The 23055-nt window shown below is 47.5% G+C and overlaps 1 protein-coding gene across 1 annotated transcript in view; it reads right to left on the reverse strand.

Annotated features, from left to right (window-relative positions):
- The window catches only part of PAXIP1 (PAX interacting protein 1), an 84794-nt gene that overhangs the window by 29373 nt on the left and 32366 nt on the right, over nt 1–23055 (reverse strand). Inside the window, exons 11-15 of the mRNA XM_078863469.1 lie at nt 20535–20719; nt 18972–19015; nt 15869–15933; nt 5940–6042; nt 4137–4305 (exon numbers count right to left, since the gene is read on the reverse strand). Of these exons, the coding sequence (XP_078719595.1) occupies nt 4137–4305; nt 5940–6042; nt 15869–15933; nt 18972–19015; nt 20535–20719 (566 nt within the window). The remainder of the gene's footprint in view (nt 1–4136; nt 4306–5939; nt 6043–15868; nt 15934–18971; nt 19016–20534; nt 20720–23055) is intronic.

Below are 23055 nucleotides of genomic sequence, written 5' to 3' on the forward strand. Positions count from 1 at the left end.
TATGGCTCTGAGAACTGACCTCTTTAGTCCACGAATAGGGGGCCCATGCACTATCCCACAAGCCCAGCTATGGATTGCAGTCAAACCAAAACACTGAACACTCAGAGCTGGAATTTAGCAGAGCTACATTTATTTATATATTTTTTTGTGCATTCATTGATGACCAGGCTGAGACTATCAACTCATTACACTTGAGATCCTGTGTTTAGTGACAGGTGGCTAATTGGATTTGAATCTATGATCTCTGTGCTCTGATACACTAGAATAGTGTTATATCCTTAATTCTGTATTTCACACACACTAGAACAAAAATATGTAATGCATTTTAAAAGCACTGGAATAGCAGTAGTGTATACTGTATTTTTTAAAAAGTTACTACGGTGTGATGGGTATCATGAGTTACCATTGTGTAAGAGTGGTGAGTGAGACACTTTGGGTTGCATCCCCCACTATAGGACATAAGTGGCACATTGTGTCTAGGCCATACAAGGGCCACCCCTAGATTTAAGCAGATTTTCATTGGTCCTCAATATTGCCAGAATTCTCAGCACTTAAATATGATTACACATTGTATGTTGTTTTAATGTTGTGCTTTCTAAACTCAAGCAATAAAGATTTCAATATAGGTTAAATTTGGTTTCACAAGCTCAGGGGAAATTCAGGTTTGATTCGGCAATAATAGATTTGACCCATTCCTAGTGTAAATAAGCTCCTTGGAGACGTCCATTTTGTAGAAGTAGAAACTGCATTTCTATCGTCAACATATTTACAGTTCCGAACGTAATAACCGCTGCACTCGTAATTACTATGGCTATCTTCTTGGTTCTTTCGGTAAAGTCACGTAGAAGGGAAGTAATAAAATAATAAAAATAAAACATAATAAAACAATTCTCACGACGTTTCGGCCACAACGCAAGCAGCCGTCCTCAGGCGAAGAATGAAAGACCACCAAGCTTGGAGCGTATATTTAAGCTGGGTTAGAGGGGGGGAGGTGGGAAGAAGAGCGCCTAGACAAAATAATTTGCATATCAAGAGGAATTCAGCATATGGAAAATGCGTAGGAGGTGGGCTGGGGGGGTTCCAAATCAATACTATGCCCGTGCATTATGCAGGATTAGCAGCATTAAAGGGGGGGGAGGGGGGTAGCATTAACAAAGGAAAGGAATGTTAATAGTATGTAGCTGCAGTTACTGCAGGAAAGGAATGTTAATAGTATGTAGCTGCAGTTACTGCAGCTACATACTATTAACATTCCTTTCCTTTGTTAATGCTACCCCCCTCCCCCCCCCCTTTGATGCTGCTAATCCTGCATAATGCACGGGCATAGTATTGATTTGGAACCCCCCCAGCCCACCTCCTACGCATTTTCCATATGCTGAATTCCTCTTGATATGCAAATTATTTTGTCTAGGCGCTCTTCTTCCCACCTCCCCCCCTCTAACCCAGCTTAAATATACGCTCCAAGCTTGGTGGTCTTTCATTCTTCGCCTGAGGACGGCTGCTTGCGTTGTGGCCGAAACGTCGTGAGAATTGTTTTATTATGTTTTATTTTTATTATTTTATTACTTCCCTTCTACGTGACTTTACCGAAAGAACCAAGAAGATGAATCCCTGCAGTCACGAAAGCTTTAAATCGAAAATTACTATGGCTATCTTCAGCCCCGATGGTTTCCAGCAAGTTGTTTCTCGATCAGCCAGCCCCGATGGTTTCCAATTAGTTGTGCTCAAACAGTTGGCCGCAATATCGTCCACCTTGGTCGGCGATTAGTCCCCAGGCAAGCGCCCGGATCGCTGCGTACCGCAGGTATGGTAAACTAAGCTAACCTCAATGTTGACTACTCTGTTAAGGGGGGACATTTCAACACAAGGCAATACACAACCAATAGGTACTCTAACATCCACTGCAATCCGTCAATGTGTGTGTGGCTGAATGACACGTCCGTGCCAGCGATGCTCCTCCCCAGCGCTTTCTTGGATGACTCCATCCTGCTGATCTTAATTGGGATCGTTCCTGATTCTTTCTTGTTAAGTCCTACAATGTTGCTCGGAGATGGCTTGGTTGTCGAGTCGACTTCACCCCGGCATCATCTTGCAATGTGGCCCGGCCTCCCGCACCAGTAGCAATAGATCTCCACGTGATCCCGGGTCCCTCCGCGGGTCTGCCATGGTCACTGCTGTTGTCGATCATGCCTTGGGTTATTGAAATTCCAGATGGCCGCTGTCATCTCCTCCAAGGTCGCCTGAAGATCGTTACCCATTCTGGGCCCGGCGGCCACCGCTGTTGTCGCTGCTCCTGTCGGCTTCATTTGACCTCTGATTCCTCCGCTCTCCGTCATTTCTGACACCTGTGCCACCACCTGAAATGGCGTTCTTGCATTTTCGTGTGCTCGGAGGAACTTCATGAACCACATCGAAGTCTGGTCGCTCTACGGCACAATCCGTAGTACAAGGCAGCTCCCTTAGACGAGGCCTCGCATCCGCTCCGCCACCAGCGCTTCCCAGGCCGCCTCATCCATCCACGGGAACACCACATTTGTGAGCACCAACAAGGCGCTACGGTATGCCATCGGCGGCTTGTTATCCCCTCGTCGTCGGGATGAAAATCGCTGCCTGGCGCTAGACGGTGTGCAGAAAATCTCTGCCATCTCTTTGTAGGCCTGTCGTAGCGTCGTCAAGCACCGTGCGCAGCGCTTGAAGGGCCTCCTCCTCGCTCCATCTGCTGACTTTGACGGTAGCCTCGAATCTTTGAATGCTACCCAGTTGCCTCCGTGCGCCGTAAATTATTTCAAGGGTCCCGAGGTCCTATGCGCTCCGCCGGACCTCGGGTTGGTTCAGTGGAGGTCCTTGGTGGCAGCTCGCGTGACACATTTTTGGCTGGGATCACCACTAGATGTAGCTCCTGCGTTGGCGAAGTGGTCGAGGTCCGCGATGCAGCTTGTGACAGTGGCCGGACAAGTTGATCGACTCCCGCTTGCTGCACTGCGAGGGGGAGCGGCGGCTCCTGCTCTTTTGTCCCAGTCCACTGCGCTGCAAGAGGAGATGATGGCTGCATCCACGGAGCTTTAGCTCGCTACGTGGCGGGTGGTGGCGGCTCCGTCTCTGGAATCCCAGCTCGCCGTGTGGCAAGGGGAAGTGGCGGCTCCGTCTCCAGGCCGACAATGTTGACTCAGTGCTAAGCGGGAATTTGCGGCTGCTCCGGCTCAATGACATCGGCTCCTTAAGACTGCGGGGATCGACGGATGCTCAGGTTGCCCGGTATCGGCTCTTTTCCCCTCTCTCCTCGACGATCGCCGTCAGCAACCGATCAATTACGGAGGTAAGGCGGTCCAGTCTCAGCTATCTATTTCCAACTCTTCCGTCTCGGCAATTCTTGTTCACCGGTCTGTGGCAGGGCCTCCACCTCCTTTGGGAACATAGCTGTAGGCAGGGACCGGTTCCCACTGGGTTCCGGGTCTCGGGGACCCGTGGCGTTTAGAGACGACGCCTCTACCTCCAATGGAGCTCCTCTCCGGGTCTTCTTTCGGGATACTGTAGACTGAATCCCACAACTGCCACCAGTGCAAAGAAGCTCCTTGGAGACGTTCATTTTGTAGAAGTAAAAACTTTATTTTTATCGTAACGTATTTACAGTTCTGAGCGCAACAACCGCCACACTTGTAATTACTGCGGCTATCTTCCGCTCCGATGGTATCCACCAAGTTATTTCTCGAACCGTCGACCACGATGTCATCCACCTTGGTCATCGATTAGTCCCCGAGCAGCGCCCCGACCGCCGGCCTCGCTGCCCCTTATATACTTGCTCGGCCACACCCCGATCGGACAGTGACCCCATCCCCACTCTACTATAACAGTGTATTATTTATTGAATAATAAGTACAGTGTCTTCTAGCACTTTCTCTGTACAATCCCCTACACTAGTATTTCCTAAACCATCCTGACCACTGAAACCACAATAAGCTAATGAATACAAATCCTGGCTGGGTGGGGGTAAACTCAGCACACCATCCCTGTGTAGTCAATAAAATAGGCATGCCTGTGTAGGGCATTCAATGTAGCTCACCCATCAAAGTCTCAGGGCTGCTGTTGGGCGGTAAGACCCTTTGACCTGGAATGTTTAACTTGACCACACGACTCACCCAGAAACCGCTGCTGCTTAGCGCTGTCTTCAAGCCAGTTGGGCATCACGATATTCTTGACAACGGAGATGGCCGTTAAAAACTTGACGGTACGAGTCACCTTATTGGCGACCAGGTGGGTGCACTTGTGCACGCTTTCGGCGACCTCTCCACCAAGGACATAAAGTTTCTGGCGGAGCAACAAGAGAAGGCGATGTACATTGGGCAAACAAAAAAGTGTTCTTTTGAACATGAGACCTTACCATCAGCCCCACCAAAACTAAGCACCTGCCTGGGTATTTTGTACCATTGGACACTCCACCCCCACAACTCCCAATTGGTGATAGGGCAGTTGTGGAGAGGGTGGAGAGTTTCCCATACCTGGGCAGTGTGCTCATGACTGGCTCCGGTTTAACAGCAGAGGTCACACTCCGAATCAGTCGAGTGGCATTATCTTTTCATCTGTTATGTAATGCTGTGTGGAAGCTACCTCGTCTGTCGCTCCGCACGAAGCTTCAGGTCTTCTCGGCCACGGTCATTCCCTCCCTTCTCTACGCTTGCGAAACGTGGACCCCCCTAATGGAACATCTTCCCCGATTTGAAAGATTTAGGCTGGCCTGCCTACGATCCATCCTGGGTTTAACCAGGATGGATTGTGTGAGCTCACAAATCCTTGAAAGATATGGACAAAGTCCCATCGGTGAACTCCACCGGCAGGCAAGGCTGCGTTAGCTGGGTCATGTAGCTCGCATCCCTAAACAGCTTTTGTTCGGCCGGATCGAGGGGGCTAAACGGGCGCGGCACGGGCTAGGGAAGAGATGGAGTGATGTGGTACAGGAGGATGTGGAGCTGAGTGGACTTGCCGATGACTGGTACCAGCGGTGTCAAGATTGGCATCTGTGGAGGAGGCTAGTGAAGGACGCTAGTGGGCAGTTGGAGGCAGTAGCCCTCCAACAACAACGGAGGGCGGAGGAGCGACGCTCACAACGAGCGGAGCGCCGGGTGGCTAAAGCACAGCAAGTTGGCACAGTAGGGGACACAGGTGGTGCGCATCAGCCAGTCATCTCAGTCAGTCGACCTGTGACATCTGGGTCTGCCCCGTGACCTCCTACTAGCGGGTGTTCGACACTTCACATGGCTTTAAAGTGCACATAGCCTGGCACAAGCGTCGTGGTGATGTCAGCGCCACTTAGTGGCGAATGGTGGTTGTTGTTGATACTACAAGCTGACTTAAAAAATTTCGCACTGCTGCCATCTTTTAATTTAGTATATCAGTAAAATGGTAGAATATTAAAAAATGTGACTTTTTCAATGTGAAACCTTTCAATACAAAATCAACGAATATTTTAGGGCTAAATCTCAAATGATAGGGCCACGTGGCACAGTTGTTAGAGCTTGCAACTCACAGCCACATGCTTGTAAGTTAAAATCTGAGACAGGGGAAAATTTTGCCCATAATTTCTGTTGTCAATTATAAATTATAATAGTACCTTTTGCATGTATGTATGTAGATATGTTGAACTTATTTCACATATGTCTACTGGATATCTGTGAAAAAGAGCTTCATATCTCATCGGATTCCTCCAATCTAAAAAACTATTCTGAAATAGCTATTTTCGGCAATACCTCAGCAATACAAATTGAGAGGAGCACCCACAACAGTATGAGAAGGCAGGCACTTTGTCTGTGACCTTACACATCCATATCTGCGACAAAGCATGCCTGTGGCAGTGAATGATGGACGAAGGTGTTGACATTGGCAATGCTGTCAAGGTGGCCAATAGCACTGTGTGGATGAAGTGTGCCTGCTGCATCTCTCACAACCTTCATGTACTCGTGCACTTGGAAGAGCTCAAAGCCAGTGAAGATCACCCGGTGAGTGGCATCGCACGGTCCACGGCGTTGGGAAAGCAAACCCTCCTCCAGCCTGCACATGGGAGCACGGGATGTACGGAGACATGATGAAGAATTAGTGGTGTCAATCAAGCAATTCATGAGGTGTCAGGCATGAAAGATGGGATGGATATACAAAAGAATAAGGGCTATTTCACCACTTCGAGATAAATTTCATACAATGTTCTTCGACTGCTTGAATGGTTCCCACAGCGGTCATGAAGGACTCTTGCCTAAAACAACAGGCATCCTGGCAACATTTAAAAGCCAGTGTGTGCTGATGAGAAACTGAAAGCCAAAATTAGTCCAGAGGTTTCACAGTTTAAATGTTAATAGCAGATACTGGCAGAGGTGTGGACTCGAGTCATGTGACTTGGACTCGAGTCAGACTCGAGTCATGAATTTGATGACTTGCGACTCGACTTGGACTTGCATAACAATGACTTTGTCCCACCTATGAGATGTGGACTCGAGTCATGTGACTTGGACTCGAGTCAGACTCGAGTCATGAATTTGATGACTTGCGACTCGACTTGGACTTGCATAACAATGACTTTGTCCCACCTCTGGATACTGGTCTAGAAGGTCCTTTAGCTGAGGGACCTGAATATAATTTGTCAGTTTAATAAAATATTTTGTATTACTTTCATCACTCAAAATCCACCAAGACGGTGCATAAGTATTCCGTAAAAAAATAATGTTTTAAAGAAAAAGGGCATAAAAATACTAAAATTATTAGTTAAAATTAAGCAATAAATTAAAATCAAAAGTGTATGAGCAAATAAAATATTAATGGCCAACTGCATACTTTCAAATTGTGAAAGATTATTCAACACACTGTGTAGTGTTAAGGTAAGGGAATCATTTGTGGCAATAGTAACCAGTTGGGCATTGGTATGCAAAGATCACCCAATAAAAGATTAGAAGGCCATGAGTTGGCTGAGCCCATCATTCAAATGGAACTGATAAAATGATTACCACTTAGTGGGAAGTTGTCTTTTGGAAAAACGGGTCCCTGTCATAGGGATATCAAATTTCCTCCAGTCAGAATTTTAGTTGTAGATGAATAACACCAATGCACATTTAAGTGACTCAAAGTGTGTTTCCTCTTCTAATGAGCAATGTGTTTGTGAGCAATGTGCTCTTTAGATAAGCAATGTTGTCACTAGAGCATGGAGACACTGTGTGACAGCGATGAGTGAGTCGTGGAAATTCCACTTTCCCATGGCTGGAGCCAATAGTTTGGATTTTAATATCTTATATAAAATAAACATTAGGCTTAGGTATAGGGCGTGGGGTAATACATATATAGCTTCCATATATTTGAATGTAAAGTCTTACTTAAAAAGGTGACGATAAACAGACACCATCATAAGATGAATTATCTGGCATGTTTGTAAAAACAACATGTCAATCTTAAGCATAACTTCTTAAAAAGTTTTACGACCCGAGATTTTTTTTTTATCACACTGAAAAGGGTTAGAGGCTCTGCTGTTATTGAAAAGAGTGGTTATTAGGACCTGTGAGGGTCCTTTCGGGATGGCAATCCAAGTACAGTGGTAAACAGGGTCCAAGATATTTTCATCTGTCATGTAAATCAAGTAGTACATGTACATGTGTTGCAATAACCTACATCACTACATATTGGCAGTGATTTGCATGAACACCAAGTTATCATGTTACCAAGGGAGTGCCCATTAATATATAGGCATTCCTCAATGAACGAAACACACCTGTTCCTGAAAAGTTGTCCATAAAGTCAAATTCCATATATATCAAACCTATTTTCCCATTGGCTTCCAATGTATAATTAGAGATGCGCTCCTACAAAAAAAATTAGGCCCGAAGACTTAACAAAATCGCACTTAACAATGCAGAGTATTTTTTTAAGAACACACCTTAATTGGCAATTCAATACATGTGAAGTATTGGAAAATGACGGCAGGAAACTCCTTGACGGGAACACACTTCTTTTATTAAATCTTGACTTGTAACGATACAACGCGTGGCCTCTCTTCTTCACAATGCGGTCACCATACAACGGTACAACTCGTGACCTCTTCTCTCCACCCTACGCTTCTCTTGACTCTCTTAGATTCTGTGCTGCTGGCTCTCTGTGCCTCGTGTAGACTCCGCGCCTCGGCTACACTCTTCTCTCGTCTCGTGTAGACTCTGCGCCTCTGCTACACTCTCCACTCGCCTCGTGTAGACTTTGCATCTCTCTCTCTGGCTACACCGTATGCATACTCGGCTCGTGTAGACCTTTCTCTCTCTCTGGCTACACACTATACATTACTCAGCTCGTGTAGACCGTTCTCTCTCTCTGGCTACACACTATACATTACTCAGCTCGTGTAGACCGTTCTCTCTCTCTGGCTACACACTATACATTACTCAGCTCGTGTAGACCGTTCTCTCTCTCTGGCTACACACCTATACCTTACTCTCCTCTACTCTCCATTACTCTCCTCTCCGGGCTCTATCTCTGCACCTTCGTCTTCATTCTTAGATGGTTCCACTTCTGCCCCCTGCTCCTCTGTGCATCACCTTATATACCTCTTCTTCCCGGGAGACGGAGCGGATGCGGACCTCAACGTCGGCACCGCTCCTCAGTTACCCAATCCCCACGCGCTATCTCTACGATCCGGTTCCGCTCAGCGCGTGTTTCCACTCCCCGACCAATCACACCGCGCTGCTACCCGATCACTCCCTCTGGGCGCGTCACCGGCACACAGCCAATCAGCAGCACTCCCCCCACCCGCGCACTGACGCCTGCTCCTCCCCGTCAGCGCGCGTCACCACACACACACCCGTACATACGCGCTGGCACACGACGTATACACCCAGCGCGTATCACCACTACATCACCCCCTCCCACATAGCTCGCAGCCGGCCCGGCTGCTAACAACAACCAACCGCGACGATAAAACGACAACCAACAAAAAAAAACCCGTAACCCCCCGAGTGTGCCCCGTAACATAACAACAACAACAACAACAAGAATAACTATGTACAGATTGACAATGAACACGAAAAGTCAACAATAACACGATACGAGCAAATTCCAAAAAACGAACGCGCCCCACGTCCCTGCGACTACACGCAGTGACGAGGCGCTCCAACTGCCCCGACTCCTCACGAGGCAGGTCATGCAAAGTAGCACGACCTGGCGCGAGTCCGTCTGGCTGGTCCGTCGTATGGGGCGGGACACTGACGACCGTCCGGCGGTTCCGGCTGCTCCAGACGGCGCGGAACGGGCCTGAAAGGGCCGGCCCCGCCGCGGAGATCCGGCCGCCGGTGATCGGCAGCTGTCAGTTCCGAGACACCTGGGAGCAGATCAGGCGAAAATACGTGTGGATCAGGCAGAGACATTTCCCCCTCTGGGTCGCCGGTCACGTCACACGCCCGGCCATCACGACACAAGGGGAGGCCATATGGAGGCGAGAACGGTTTCAGTCGGGAGGGGTGAACGTACCAACGGCGCTTTCCCCACTTTATCTGAACGCACTGGGGCCGTGCAACGCGCACGACCTCCACGGGTCCCCTCCACGGTCTCAACAATTTAGGCGACGTAGCCAAGGGTGCCTGAGGGCAATGCAGCCAGGCCCTGTCACCTGGTTTCCATTCGTGCATGGACACCTTCCGTGCCCGCAACCGTTCATTAGCAATTTGGCGAGCCCGCGAATTAAGCCGTGCGGCCTCCCTCGCCTCTGTCAGCTTGTGAATATTAAACTTAATATGTTCTGCCAAATTAGAATTAGTTCGTGGAGCGGACAGGCCAAGTTGCGTTTCCATTGGCGGGTCAGCTTCCCGACCGTACATCAAATAGAATGGGGAAAACCCCGTAGCTGCATGGGGGGCCATTCTATACGCGGCAAGGACTCCCGGGACCTGCAGGTCCCAATCTACATGTGCCTCGCACACCTGCTGGCACAGCATGGAAGTCAAAGTTTTGTGGAGTCTCTCCACCATCCCGTCTGTCTGCGGGTGGTACGGGGAGGTACGCACCTTCTTGGTACCCAACAGATCGCACACCTCTTGCAACAATTTACTCGAAAAACTTTTACCTTGGTCGGTCAGCAGGCGTTCGGGAGCCCCCTTGTCCAGGACATAGCCCTGGACGAAGGCATCCGTCACAGCCGCTGCCGACTGGTTAGCGAGAGGCCACGCCATAGGCCATCGGGTAAAGTATTCGACCCCCACTAACAAATATTTATTCCCTCTCGGCGTGACTGGGAAGGGCCCCAAAATATCGAGTGCAACGAGCTCGTTGGTGCGCGAGACCTGAATAGATTGCAGCGGTGGATTAGCTGCCACGGGCGGTGGTTTACGCCTGGCGCACTCAACGCACCCCTTCAGAATATGTACCACATCACTTCCCATTCCCGGCCAGTAATAGTCACGCTGAAGCAGGGCAAGCGTCTTGTTAACTCCCAAGTGCAAGAGGCGTTCGTGTGCCGCCAAGACAACCCTCCCCCTCACAGCGGAAGGCACCACGAGTGCGTTCCGCCGGGACAAACTGTCCCATCTCAATAACACGCCCTGCTCAAGTACATAGGAGCCGGTACGCTCCTGGTCCCCCTCGGGACCCCCAACCTTGCGGCGCAATGCTAGCAGCGAGCTGTCCGCCATCTGGAGGCGGCCCCATTCGCTGAGCGACAGCGAGAGCAGCGAGTCCCGACCCTGAGAGGCAGTGGAATCATCCACGATCGGTGCGCCCGCTGTCGCAGCCAGTGCCCCCATCTCCCCCGCAAGCGTCGGTTTACAGCGCGCCGATCCCGACAAACACGCGCATTCATCACAAGGCAACAACCGCGACAAGCAATCGGCATTTGTGTGTCGCAACCCCTTACGGTACGTAGTCGTAAACTGATAGTCCTGGAGGACTTCCAACCAACGCGACAACTGGCCCGAGGGCTGGGCGACCCTCAATGAATACTGTAGCGCCGCGTGGTCCGTTCGGACTGTAAAGTGACGACCATAGAGATATGGCCTAAACTGCTGCACAAAAAAAACAATGGCAAGCAGCTCGCGGCGGGTGACACAGTAGCGCTGCTCCGCCGGAGACAACACCCTACTACCGTAGGCGACAACTCTTTCGACACCCCCAACGACTTGGGATAGCACCCCCCCAATGCCCGTGTTGCTAGCATCCGTGTCCAGCAAAAAGGGACTGGCAAAATCGGGATAACACAAGGGTGGGGCACCCACCAAGGCGTCCCGGAGGGAGCGAAACGCGGCCTCCTCCTCCGGTCCCCATTTGAACTTCACTCCCTTCGCCGTTAGAGCGTGCAAGGGTTTTGCAATAGTGGCGAAGTGCTCAATGAACCGCCGATAATAAGAAGCAAACCCGATGAAACTACGCACGTCGGAAACGGACGTAGGTGTCGGCCACGAACCGACACAATCCGTCTTCGCGGGATCGGTGGAGATCCCCGAAGAATCGACAATGTGACCCAAGTATCTAACCGACCTACGAAGGAGGTGACATTTGGCCGGTTTAAATTTCAACTTAGCCGATCGCATTCGCAAGAACACCCCTCTCAATCGCCGGAGGTGTTCTTCAAACGTTTTACTGAAAACAATGACATCGTCCATATAAATCAAGCATGTATCCCACTGCAAGCCCGACAAAACCAGCTCCATAAGTCGCTGAAACGTCGCTGGAGAGGAGTGAAGTCCCATGGGTAACCGGTTAAACTGGAACAGCCCCCCTGGAGTCCGAAATGCTGTCTTAGGTTTCGACTCTTCGTCGAGCGGCAACTGCCAAAACCCCGATAACAAATCAAGAGTCGAAAAATATCGCGCACCAGACAATGCATCGAGGGACTCATCCATCCTGGGGAGCGGATACGCGTCAGCCACAGAGATCTTATTCAGGCGACGGAAATCAACGCAGAATCGCAGGGACCCGTCCTGCTTCTTAACCAGCACAATAGGCGCTCCCCACGGGCTAGAGGAGGGCGAAATAATATCGGCTTCTAGCATATCGTTAACAGCCGACTGAACATGTTCCTTCTCCACGGGACTCAGTCGGAAGGGATTTAGCCTGACCGGCGCCGCATCGCCCGTTTCAATGTGATGGTGCAACAAATCCGTGCACCCAATGTCATACTTATGTTTACTGAATACATCAGAGAATTCAATGAGCAACTCGCGCAGCGCACCCAACTGCGCCGCCGACAAATCGTCCGAGGCGGCACATAGCGAATGGACCCACTCAAGGTCTTCCCTTGGCTCAACGTTCCGCGCGGGGCTCGAGCCCACCTGCGCAACCAACCCATCATCCACAGGGACCTGCGCCGCGTGAGCCAGCACGGTGCCCTGCGGAATGACAGCTGGTCGCGACCCCGCGTTCAAAACCATCACAAACGGATCCCTGTCAGCCCGCACCAAAGTGTGAGCCACCGATAAATCAAGACCCCCGACAGCCTTGTTAGAAGGACCCAAAAGCATACTCTGTCCCGAAGCCTCCCTCACCCATGGTTTCCGCAACCGGAGGGGAATCAACATCTGTGAACCCGGGGGCACTTGCACTGTCTGCGTCGCCACCGCTTGTATCGTAGCGCACGCCGTCCGAATGTCAGTAGGGCCCGTCAAAAATGAAATCCGGCGACCCGATGGCAGTTCAATGCATCGTTGATCGATAAGAATTTTAATAGGCATTTTAGCCAAAAAATCAGTGCCCAAAAGACACGGAACTGCCAAAGAAGACGAAACGAAAACGGGTCCCGACAATTTGATATCTCCAATGCAAATGGACGCCCCAACCTGACCGATAATGCCCAACGATCCCCCATTAGCGGCGTAAAATGGCACATCCACTGGAAGCAGCGGACGACATTGGACTGGAAGAATATTATAAATGAGGTCCGATATAATAGTTGCCGATGCCCCCGTGTCCACTAACACCCTAATCTCAACCCCATCAATAGATCCCGTAACAACGGACGAACCCGCCGAAGCAGCCACAATTCTATGCCCCAATTCCGCCCATTCAATGTCTCCCTGGTCCCGGCCGAACCCCCCTCGCCGAACCGAATCCCCGAACCTTAACCGGCCCTCCTCCGCCGCAACGCGGCGTCCCATGTGTGCCGAATAAACAGGCCGAGCGTGTGAGGTGCCGCGACTTGCCGGGGATTGTAGAGATGACTTGGGCTCTCGGTCGTCGTCCAGCCGAGCTCCCATGGCGCGCTGCCGCGGAGCGCGGCACCCGGACGCCACGTGGCCCCGGAGGCCGCAGTTATAGCACGTGACGAGGGTCGGAGTAGATCTTGGTTGCTCCGACTTTCGGCCCGATCGCAGAGGCGACCGGGCCCCCGGCCTCCAGTCCCCTGGTCGTCCCGTGGCGAACGCCTCCTCTCGTGGGCTGACGACTTGGGATTCGGCGACCACCAAACCCGGGGCTGCGACGACAGCAGCGTTGCAACCAACGCCTTGCTTCCGTTGTAGGGCCTCGTGCGCTTGAATACTCGTGGTGACTCTCAAAGAAGAAATATCAATCTCGTCAGCTGTGTTGATAGGGACCCCCAGGTCCTGCGCCAACTTGAGCAGCTGCTCCAAAACCATCGCGTCTTGGCCCTCCTCGTCCATCCGAGGGAACGCAGCATCAGCAAGAGCCAGCAACGCCGTGCGATAGGCCAGCGCGGTCTCCGTGGCCGCTTTCCGTCTTGCGTAGAACTGATGGCGGCACGTAGAGGGAGGTCCGTAGACCCTGGCCAACAAACCCAGCGCATCCTTCAGCGTGGAGCGGTCCGACTTCCGTGCAGCCCTGAAGGCCGCGAGCGCATCGTCGTCCAGCATGGCGGGCAATGCCCGCAGCGCCGTAGCATCGGACCACGCCGACATCTCTTGATGCGCCAAAAACCTTCGCTGAAATTGGCCCCAGTCTCCGCCTTCCGCCTTGAAGGCTGACAACGTGGGCAGGCGCTGCTGAAAAATGAAGTCATCCGCCTCGTGGTTCCTCTCCGCCTCTCCGTCGGTGTGTAAGATGGCGGCTCCAGCAGCAGACGTAAAATGGCGGACCCCCTCGCGCGCCGATGACGTCGATGCGCGCGCTTGGGAACCCACCACCACGTGGCGCTCGCCGTTCCCGCCAAAAGTAGGCCCAGGCGCAATGGCGGGAATCCCCCATTCGTTTTGGCGGGAATCTGCGGGGCGACCTTGTAAAATGTCCCCCACCGTCCCCGCTCCTCCCGACGAGCTGATCTCCGCCAAGATGGACGCGGCGGCGAGCAGCAGCTCCGCCAGTCGGGAGTGCGCCTCACGAAGCCCGGCGTCGGTCCCCGATCGCTCGGCCGGCGCCGTCGACGGATCCTGTAGCGTGGGCAAGTCCTCCTCCTCACCCCCCGCCACCAGCGGCCCCGAGTCGTCCAGGTTTTCCTCGCGGTCAATCCCGTGGGTCCTACGGGTCTTCCTTGTCTCCATGCTTGGAAGCCCGTTTCACTTCTGACGCCAGATGAAGTATTGGAAAATGACGGCAGGAAACTCCTTGACGGGAACACACTTCTTTTATTAAATCTTGACTTGTAACGATACAACGCGTGGCCTCTCTTCTTCACAATGCGGTCACCATACAACGGTACAACTCGTGACCTCTTCTCTCCACCCTACGCTTCTCTTGACTCTCTTAGATTCTGTGCTGCTGGCTCTCTGTGCCTCGTGTAGACTCCGCGCCTCGGCTACACTCTTCTCTCGTCTCGTGTAGACTCTGCGCCTCTGCTACACTCTCCACTCGCCTCGTGTAGACTTTGCATCTCTCTCTCTGGCTACACCGTATGCATACTCGGCTCGTGTAGACCTTTCTCTCTCTCTGGCTACACACTATACATTACTCAGCTCGTGTAGACCGTTCTCTCTCTCTGGCTACACACTATACATTACTCAGCTCGTGTAGACCGTTCTCTCTCTCTGGCTACACACTATACATTACTCAGCTCGTGTAGACCGTTCTCTCTCTCTGGCTACACACCTATACCTTACTCTCCTCTACTCTCCATTACTCTCCTCTCCGGGCTCTATCTCTGCACCTTCGTCTTCATTCTTAGATGGTTCCACTTCTGCCCCCTGCTCCTCTGTGCATCACCTTATATACCTCTTCTTCCCGGGAGACGGAGCGGATGCGGACCTCAACGTCGGCACCGCTCCTCAGTTACCCAATCCCCACGCGCTATCTCTACGATCCGGTTCCGCTCAGCGCGTGTTTCCACTCCCCGACCAATCACACCGCGCTGCTACCCGATCACTCCCTCTGGGCGCGTCACCGGCACACAGCCAATCAGCAGCACTCCCCCCACCCGCGCACTGACGCCTGCTCCTCCCCGTCAGCGCGCGTCACCACACACACACCCGTACATACGCGCTGGCACACGACGTATACACCCAGCGCGTATCACCACTACACATGTTATGACAAAAATATTAATACCGAAAATAAGTCACAAAATAAAACATACTGTACAGTACTTACTTACATCCAAGGTAATTGCTTTATGGTCTCTTTTAGCACTTCTGCTATGACTTGCACTTAATGGCCTCTTCCCAGACACGTTGACAATTTTACTGAAGAACGTTATAAAAGGGTGAAATCGTGCACAGTACTGTGTACCAGGCGTGACCAACACAAAGGAGTGAACAAAAACAAGATGAGTCTGAGCGGCATGGAGAGTGCAGGAACCCAGTGCAGTGTAAACAGTGCAGTATTCCGGCTAAGTGTTGCTCTTATCGTTCCAGAAGATTCAAGAGGATGCATCAATAACATTCCCTGATAAAAATCAAAGCAGCAATAAATGTACACGGGAGCTAAAAGCGTCTGTGAAAGGGGGGCAGTGTAGATTTTAAAAATAATGTCATGATGGTACCTGGGTTTCTTTACAGATGACTGAATACCATCCGAGAGTTTTCTTTTAGGAATATTTCTGGATGCCTGAAATGTAAAGCAGTCAAAGGTTAAACGGTTGCGAGTCGGCAGTTTTATTAGACCGCACAAATTATTGATGGCATCAGCATCCCTGTACTGCTGTGATTAGAAAATACATTTTGAACATCAGAAAGATTACGAACGACAGGGGCCAATTTGGCCCACCTTGTTTGTTAGGCCAGACCAGGAAACTGCAGACAAGCTGGAAGGAAGGGAGCCAGGAAAAAGCACACTCGCCCAAGCTCTGTGGTCTGCAAAAGAGGGGGGTCAGATACTAGTGATGTATAATCTCAATTAAGTTCTATGTGGGAATAAATTAAGAGTGGTTAAAGAATGTGACTTCCAACTTAAGAGTAACTAAGCTTATCATCCCCCTTAGGGGTGGATGAAATGAGTGAGCGCTTTGAAAGGTCAACAGTGGTCATCTGATGGAGAGATTTGTGTCTGCTTTGAGAATGAGGATTTTCCACCATTGATTCAGGGTTTAGATGAGCATTGCACCATGTGCACTTGGAGCATGGAGAAACTAACTTTTTGGTCTAGAGTAATAGGGTATCCACGGAAGTATCATCCATTATTTTCTTTTAATACAGAAAGTTATAAAAATATTTTCCTTACGGTTGGAAATATTGGCAAAAAAATGTGTAAGCATATAATTAGAGTAATTTGCCTATTGAAAAACTACCCACGGAATGAGAACGTGGAAATTCCACCACTGGCTCAAAGGGTGCTTTGGAATGCTCATTTAAGCAAACAACATATGACGAGCTATCGCTGTATAGCAAACAATTTAAATCGATAGGTGTTTTTCTCCACGAATAAAATATGAAACGGCTAACGTTCACTTTAGACGACCTCAAGCCCATGCTTATAGTATTCCTGTCATCCACGACTTAACTTCTCGAACCCTCAATGATTAGCTAGTAATAAATCACCGACATTAAAACTGTACCATATAATATTAATTACTAAACCAAACTGTCTAGTTTTAAGTAAATGAGTAAGAGTAGTGTTCTTTCCTGCTACCCACCCTACGCCAGTGGTTGAAATTCCACATTCTCATGGCAGATGCGAATTCCTCCACTAGCCAGCTACAATTTACATCCTAAAAAAGTGCAAGTAAGTTTATCAATCCTGAGTGGAAGATCGACCTCTGACTGGGATTTTAACTCGCAACTTCCAATTGTACGTCACACATTCCGACCACAGGGCTGGATAAAAACCATCACAATCTCAAAATATAACAGAGAGAGAAAAGGATGATGGAGCTAAAAACAGCTGAAACCTGCAATGAACACTATTGGACTGCAAGGCAGCTTCAAGCCTGCTTGCGTTTAGCTCATCCTTCCAAAGCCAGTCACTGAAGACCTTGAATGGCTTTTCTACCATCTGCCTATTCACTGACACTATTAAGGTGTAGGTCACAAAATCATAACTTGCCATGGCAGAAAATGTGATTCCCAAATTCTCGGTGCACGTCGGTCAAGGAGCACACTATAAGTGAGGTTGTTGGACTGGCCAATATCACCTTGAAGCCCAAAATGTGAGGCTGCAAGTTATCTAAGAAATGGGAATATTTTAAACAGATTGCTAACCCATCTGTGGAGAAGTCTGAGTGTTAAAACCTTGCATGCATGAGCTTTGAAGCTTTCCTACGTCATCAAATGATACTCTACTGCTCAAACAACTGTGGATGATCATTGTAATTACTCCCATTTTAGAGTTCCTCCACTGTTATGCATTTCATTGTGCATAAAATTATAATAAAATTTGGTACACTGAAGTTTTTATAGCAAACTATAGGAGTGGGTTTAGGTTTTTGTTAATCTGTATGTAGTTTTTAAACTGCAACATTTAAAAAAATCCATTATTTCTAATGGAAAATCACTAAGGTTGAATGTATAAACGAAATGATCACCGTGTTATTATTTTTATTTTGTTTTTCTACCTACGTGACTTTACCGAAAGAACCAAGGAGTATGGATTCCTGCAGTCACGAAAGCTTCAAATAAAGATATCACCGTGTATTTATTTTTACTCAAGTCAATGGCGACGAGGGGATGAAAATGTCCAAGCGAGATGATGACCGAGCCTACTGCAAGAGACAATTAACGAGTCTGAATGAAGGCACGCACATTGGTAAGCAATTTAAATACAGATGTAACGTTTGATCAATGCATTGAGTACGTTAGTGGTGAGGGATGGGCGATAGGCGATGAAAATGAGGGCGGAAATGTTGTTGACTTAATTCCAACGGTAAAAACAAACCTGAAAGCCTCATTCCTTTGACATGGAAGCATTAACCCTGTCGGCAATTCTGACCATCAAGCCTACTGCTTATCAATGTTGATGCTTAATGCAGCATTTCTATGTAATTAAGCATGCAACTTTTCCATGCTTAATTTACACAGGTGTGGGAATTTTTTTTAATGATGCTTTTGTTACCACTTCTCTCCCCACTTGCCAAATTACCTATTGTAAATTTCCTATGCACTAGCTGTGCAGCGGCTTCAGACTCTAATGCATTTTAAAGCTATTTAAATTCAAATTGTGTAGCATTATGCAACCCTTCATTCATTGTTTCGTCATTATTTAATCCACAATATCACAGATAAGAAGTTGAATCTAACCCACAGACAATGCAGTGCATCAAAGAATGGGATTTTGGGTGACAATAATTGGATATCAGGATATGGTGAACTTTATTGGTGGAATTTTATGGGGACAACTACCTAAACATGTGCAATGGTTATGTATAAATACATCGAAATGCAAAGAAACGCTGGAATAAAAGAGTTATATTTACTGCACGTGGAACAAATATTCATATTTAATCATAAAACCACAAATACAACACATTAATTAAACATTGTAATCCAAATGAACAAAACTATACATGAATATTGATTATTCACCAAGTGGAACCGTCATGTTTCTGGTAAAAAAATACGTGAAATGTGCATGAGGACAAGACCTTTAGCTGTTCACCTGCATGCTTGTTACTAAGAATTGCAAACGTCCACAGGGCAGAAGCATAAACTTACCAGCAGCGCTTCTTTTGAGATTCTTATTGGAACTTTCCAAGAAACTATGGTGGATTTCATTGGAGAAATAGAACATCCATCATATAAAGTTAAACATTAAAATCTAATGTTTATATTGAAAGCAGCGTTTTCAAAATGAACACATTTTAGAAATGTACAACGACCACAATAAAACACAAAATATATATAAGAACCAAAGAATACAAAATATATGTCCAATGTCCATTTTCTTTACAGTAAAATGCATTTAAACAATGTCAACATATTACATTTCTTAAGTATTAAATATCATTCATTGCAATGATACAATCTGGCTGGAAATGTGTTTCTATTAAAATAAAACCAAAAAGACAACAGAAGTACCTGGATAGTGTTTAGTGGGTGTGTGGCAATCAATTGGAATTAAAAATACAAATAGTAATTTATAGAAAGAATAATTGTTTGGGAGTTGACATACAACACAATGAAAACGTTTGAAATGGTCCAAAAACACATTAAAAGTATTTTTATATAATTTACACAAGCTCTCAACATGTCCTCTGGGATATGTCAAGTATGATAATTGTTTTTTTACCCTTTTATCTGGCAACAAAACTGACACCTTTTTTACAAGGAGTCATGTTTGCATTGACCACAATACCTGCAGTCGGAATGCAAACAAAAAACACAACTCTGATAATGTATGCACTGTCCTTGAAATTGATTGGTCCACACCCGAAACAGCTTTTCTTAGAGCCTAGTCTCACATTGTGTTGGACCAAAAGGCACCTTTTGGCGTCATCTGGTCCAACACAATGTGAGACTAGGCTCTAAGAAAAGCTGTCCCGGGTGTGGGCCAATCAATTTTAAGGACAGTGCATACATTATCAGAGTTGTGTTTTTTGTTTGCATTCCGACTGCAGGTATTGTGGTCAATGCAAACATGACTCCTTGTAAAAAAAGGTGTCAGTTTTGTCGCCAGATAAAAGGGTAAAAAAACAATTATCATGTTTTGCTACTGGCAAAGGAGGATCCAATGGTATATGTCAAGTATGTTTAGATGGCAAGAGTAAAGCATTGGCAAGAGTGGCGGAGGGGTGGGAGCCACCTTTTAAATGTGTAGCTAAATTACTGTACAGGCATACCTCTTCTAGCACTGCCTCTCATAATGCTGTTTCGTTATAACGCTCTTTGTCCTGGAGGAAAATTCCTAATCGGATAAATCCATATATGGAAGAAAGTTAGCGTGGATTTGTTCGTTGAGGCGTCTTTTCCTATATATGGTCTGTTTTTTTCCAATGCATCGATACAATTCTACATTAAAACAATTGTTTTTGAAATTGCTCCCCCCCCCATCATCAACAACTACAATTCTGCAATTTGCACGTTTCAGCTTCAACAGACTGCATGAATAAAGCTAATTACAAGTGAAAATAATCTGGTCTGGGGCATTTGAGAGATAAGAACAAAATGCCAAGTCACACACCTCCTTTGGCAGCCCTCAGCCAAGTGGAGCAATTCCACATTCCTATGGTGGGACCGGTCTGTGACGAGGGGTGTAATCAACACACGCTCAATGCTTACCAAGCAGATTGGCCACCAGCTGGCGATCTGGAGCGAAGGGGTCTGCGAGGCTGAAGGTGGTGTAGCGCACATGCTGAGGCTGCCTCAGGGCTTCTAGGTTTCCCGCAAGCACATCGCAGAGCCAGGTGATGTTCACGCATGGCACACGCCACTCACGTGCCTTATCAAACTTCATGCCGCTCGGGCTGCATGCATTGGTGACAGATGGAGACGTTCACATGATTAGCACCTTCATAGGCAGATACAGGCAGACGTAATCGATTTTTAAATCAAGTCGTGACGATTTCACACATTCAAGGTTTTATTTTGCACACAAAAACTATGGTGGGGACGAAGGCCTCCCATGCCATGTTGGGCATGGGGGTTCTTTGGCCACAATATCGACCACACTGTTGTCAGTGCGGCTTAAAATAAGCTTTCTAGGTTCATTGCGCAAAGTGGTGATGCAGTGGTTCGCGCACTGTGCTATTGAGCCGAGCGGTCGGAGTACGGCTCCTTAAATCAAGGTCAACTAAAATTGATTGTTAGGTTGTGCGACTAAGTCAGGTTGCTTCACATTGGTAGAGAAAAACTCTGCAGTGAATCGGGTGAACTTGACTTGCAGGGTGGCTGAAAAAACAGCACCATTCCTCAAATTCTATTTAGCACAAACTAATCACTGCAAATAAGAGGTCTATGGATAGCTTATGAACAAAAGTTAGTCACAGCAACAGACAAGGGTACAATTCCAAGTCACTTTTTGAATGGTACAACCTGAAGGGTTTTTTTTCTCTCACCGCTGAATACCACTAATATTATAGATAAATAACACATCTCCTCGGAGTAAGCTGCTAAAACCCAACAGCATCTTTCAACAAATCAGATTTGAAATACACTGGGATTTAAATTAGAGGTCAGTAATATATTTACAGAATATATATTGCCAAATTTATGTGAATATCCCTATATAGCAAAGTATTTGCACATGCTGCTGCACATAGCACTGTGAGTTATTGAGTTTAAAGTCCAAGCATCAAATGATGTAGGCTGGAAACTCAAACATAAGACCTTAGGGAAGACCTTCAAGCTTAAATTATTCTACAATTATGAATGGAAATGCCTTTACACAAGCTTAGTATTTGATGTAAAATCCCCCACCATACATTTAGTTCAGAATTTAATTAAAACAAACATCTTCCATTCCAGGTTTTTACTGAAATATAAAGATATTTTATATTATTCAAACAAATATATAAGCCTACCAAATTTAAGTATTCCTTTATACTTATATTAGGAGGCTCAGAGATAGAGTGAACAGGTCCAGTTTGGAAGATTGCAAGTTAAAATCCTGATTAGGGGCTGACTCAGCCTATCATCCTTCTGAGGTCGATAAAAGTAGAACCAATTTCTGGAGAAGTCAACAGTGGATTACCTCGCCACCGCCATAAAAGCACGGAAGTTCCACCACTGGCTCAGCGCTATGTACAGGATATGAGTACCATCTTCGAGCTCAATTAAACAAGGTAACACTGACAATTCCTTTTTGAATTTTTCTTCAAAATTACATTTGCTACATATCAATTGGAATGTTCAAGTTACCCAAGGGCAACACAACAAACCAGCATAACACATCTTAATACCAATAATTATTACGGAAGATTTAAAAAAAAATGGTTTCTAGAGTTTGGTTTAATTGGCCTCTTGTCCCACACAGGAATCGTTTAAAATACAGTAGATCGAGCGCATCGCTTATACCAAGCAAGCAGCACAAGTCGCAAAGCATCTTCAGAATATTAATGACCGATGTAAAAACGGGATAATTGTATATAAAAATATAAACACATTAAATCATGCACAAATGCTCAAGGGACCAAGAGAAGTGTTTTCCATTGAATACAACCTAAAGAGAAAACTAATGAGGCACAATGTGAGTTACAAAGGGTCTTCTAGTTCAGTGTCGATTCTGTGAACCCTGACAACCCCGCATGAATAAAAATATGGAAGGTGAATGTGGCAAAAATTGAATCAGTTAAGAGCTAAGGCCTCCATGTTTAAATGGGCACGGGACAGTGGTGGTCTGCTTTTGCAGTCCTAAACCAGAAGAAGTTCCACCATACCATTGCTGGCACCAGCATATTCGCGCTTGACTTTCTATAAAAAAGTGCTCATTATAAAGACGCCAAAGGGATAGTAAAGGGCGAATTGTAGATATTGTGGGTTTACTCTCCAACACACCGGTGTGCTGAACGTGTAACGAATTGGCATGTTTGTTTACGTGACAAACCTTACTAATTGTCTGCATTAACCACAATACTTGTGGTCAAAATGCAAACCAAAAACACACTCTGATAATATATGCATTGTCTTTGAAACTGATTGGTGCACACCAATCAGTTTCCATTACAGCTAGATCACCTCTGTTGCACTGTGTAATGTATGAAGGGGTCGAACAGCGCAGCTTGTGCGGCAGATAGCCCGCTCCGCGCCCAGATCCCCACCAGCTACAGCCACACCACCTAAATAGATTGCCCCGCTACATTCA

The sequence above is a fragment of the Lampetra fluviatilis genome, chromosome 1 (genome assembly GCF_964198595.1).
Source record: "Lampetra fluviatilis chromosome 1, kcLamFluv1.1, whole genome shotgun sequence".
NCBI lineage: Eukaryota > Metazoa > Chordata > Hyperoartia > Petromyzontiformes > Petromyzontidae > Lampetra > Lampetra fluviatilis.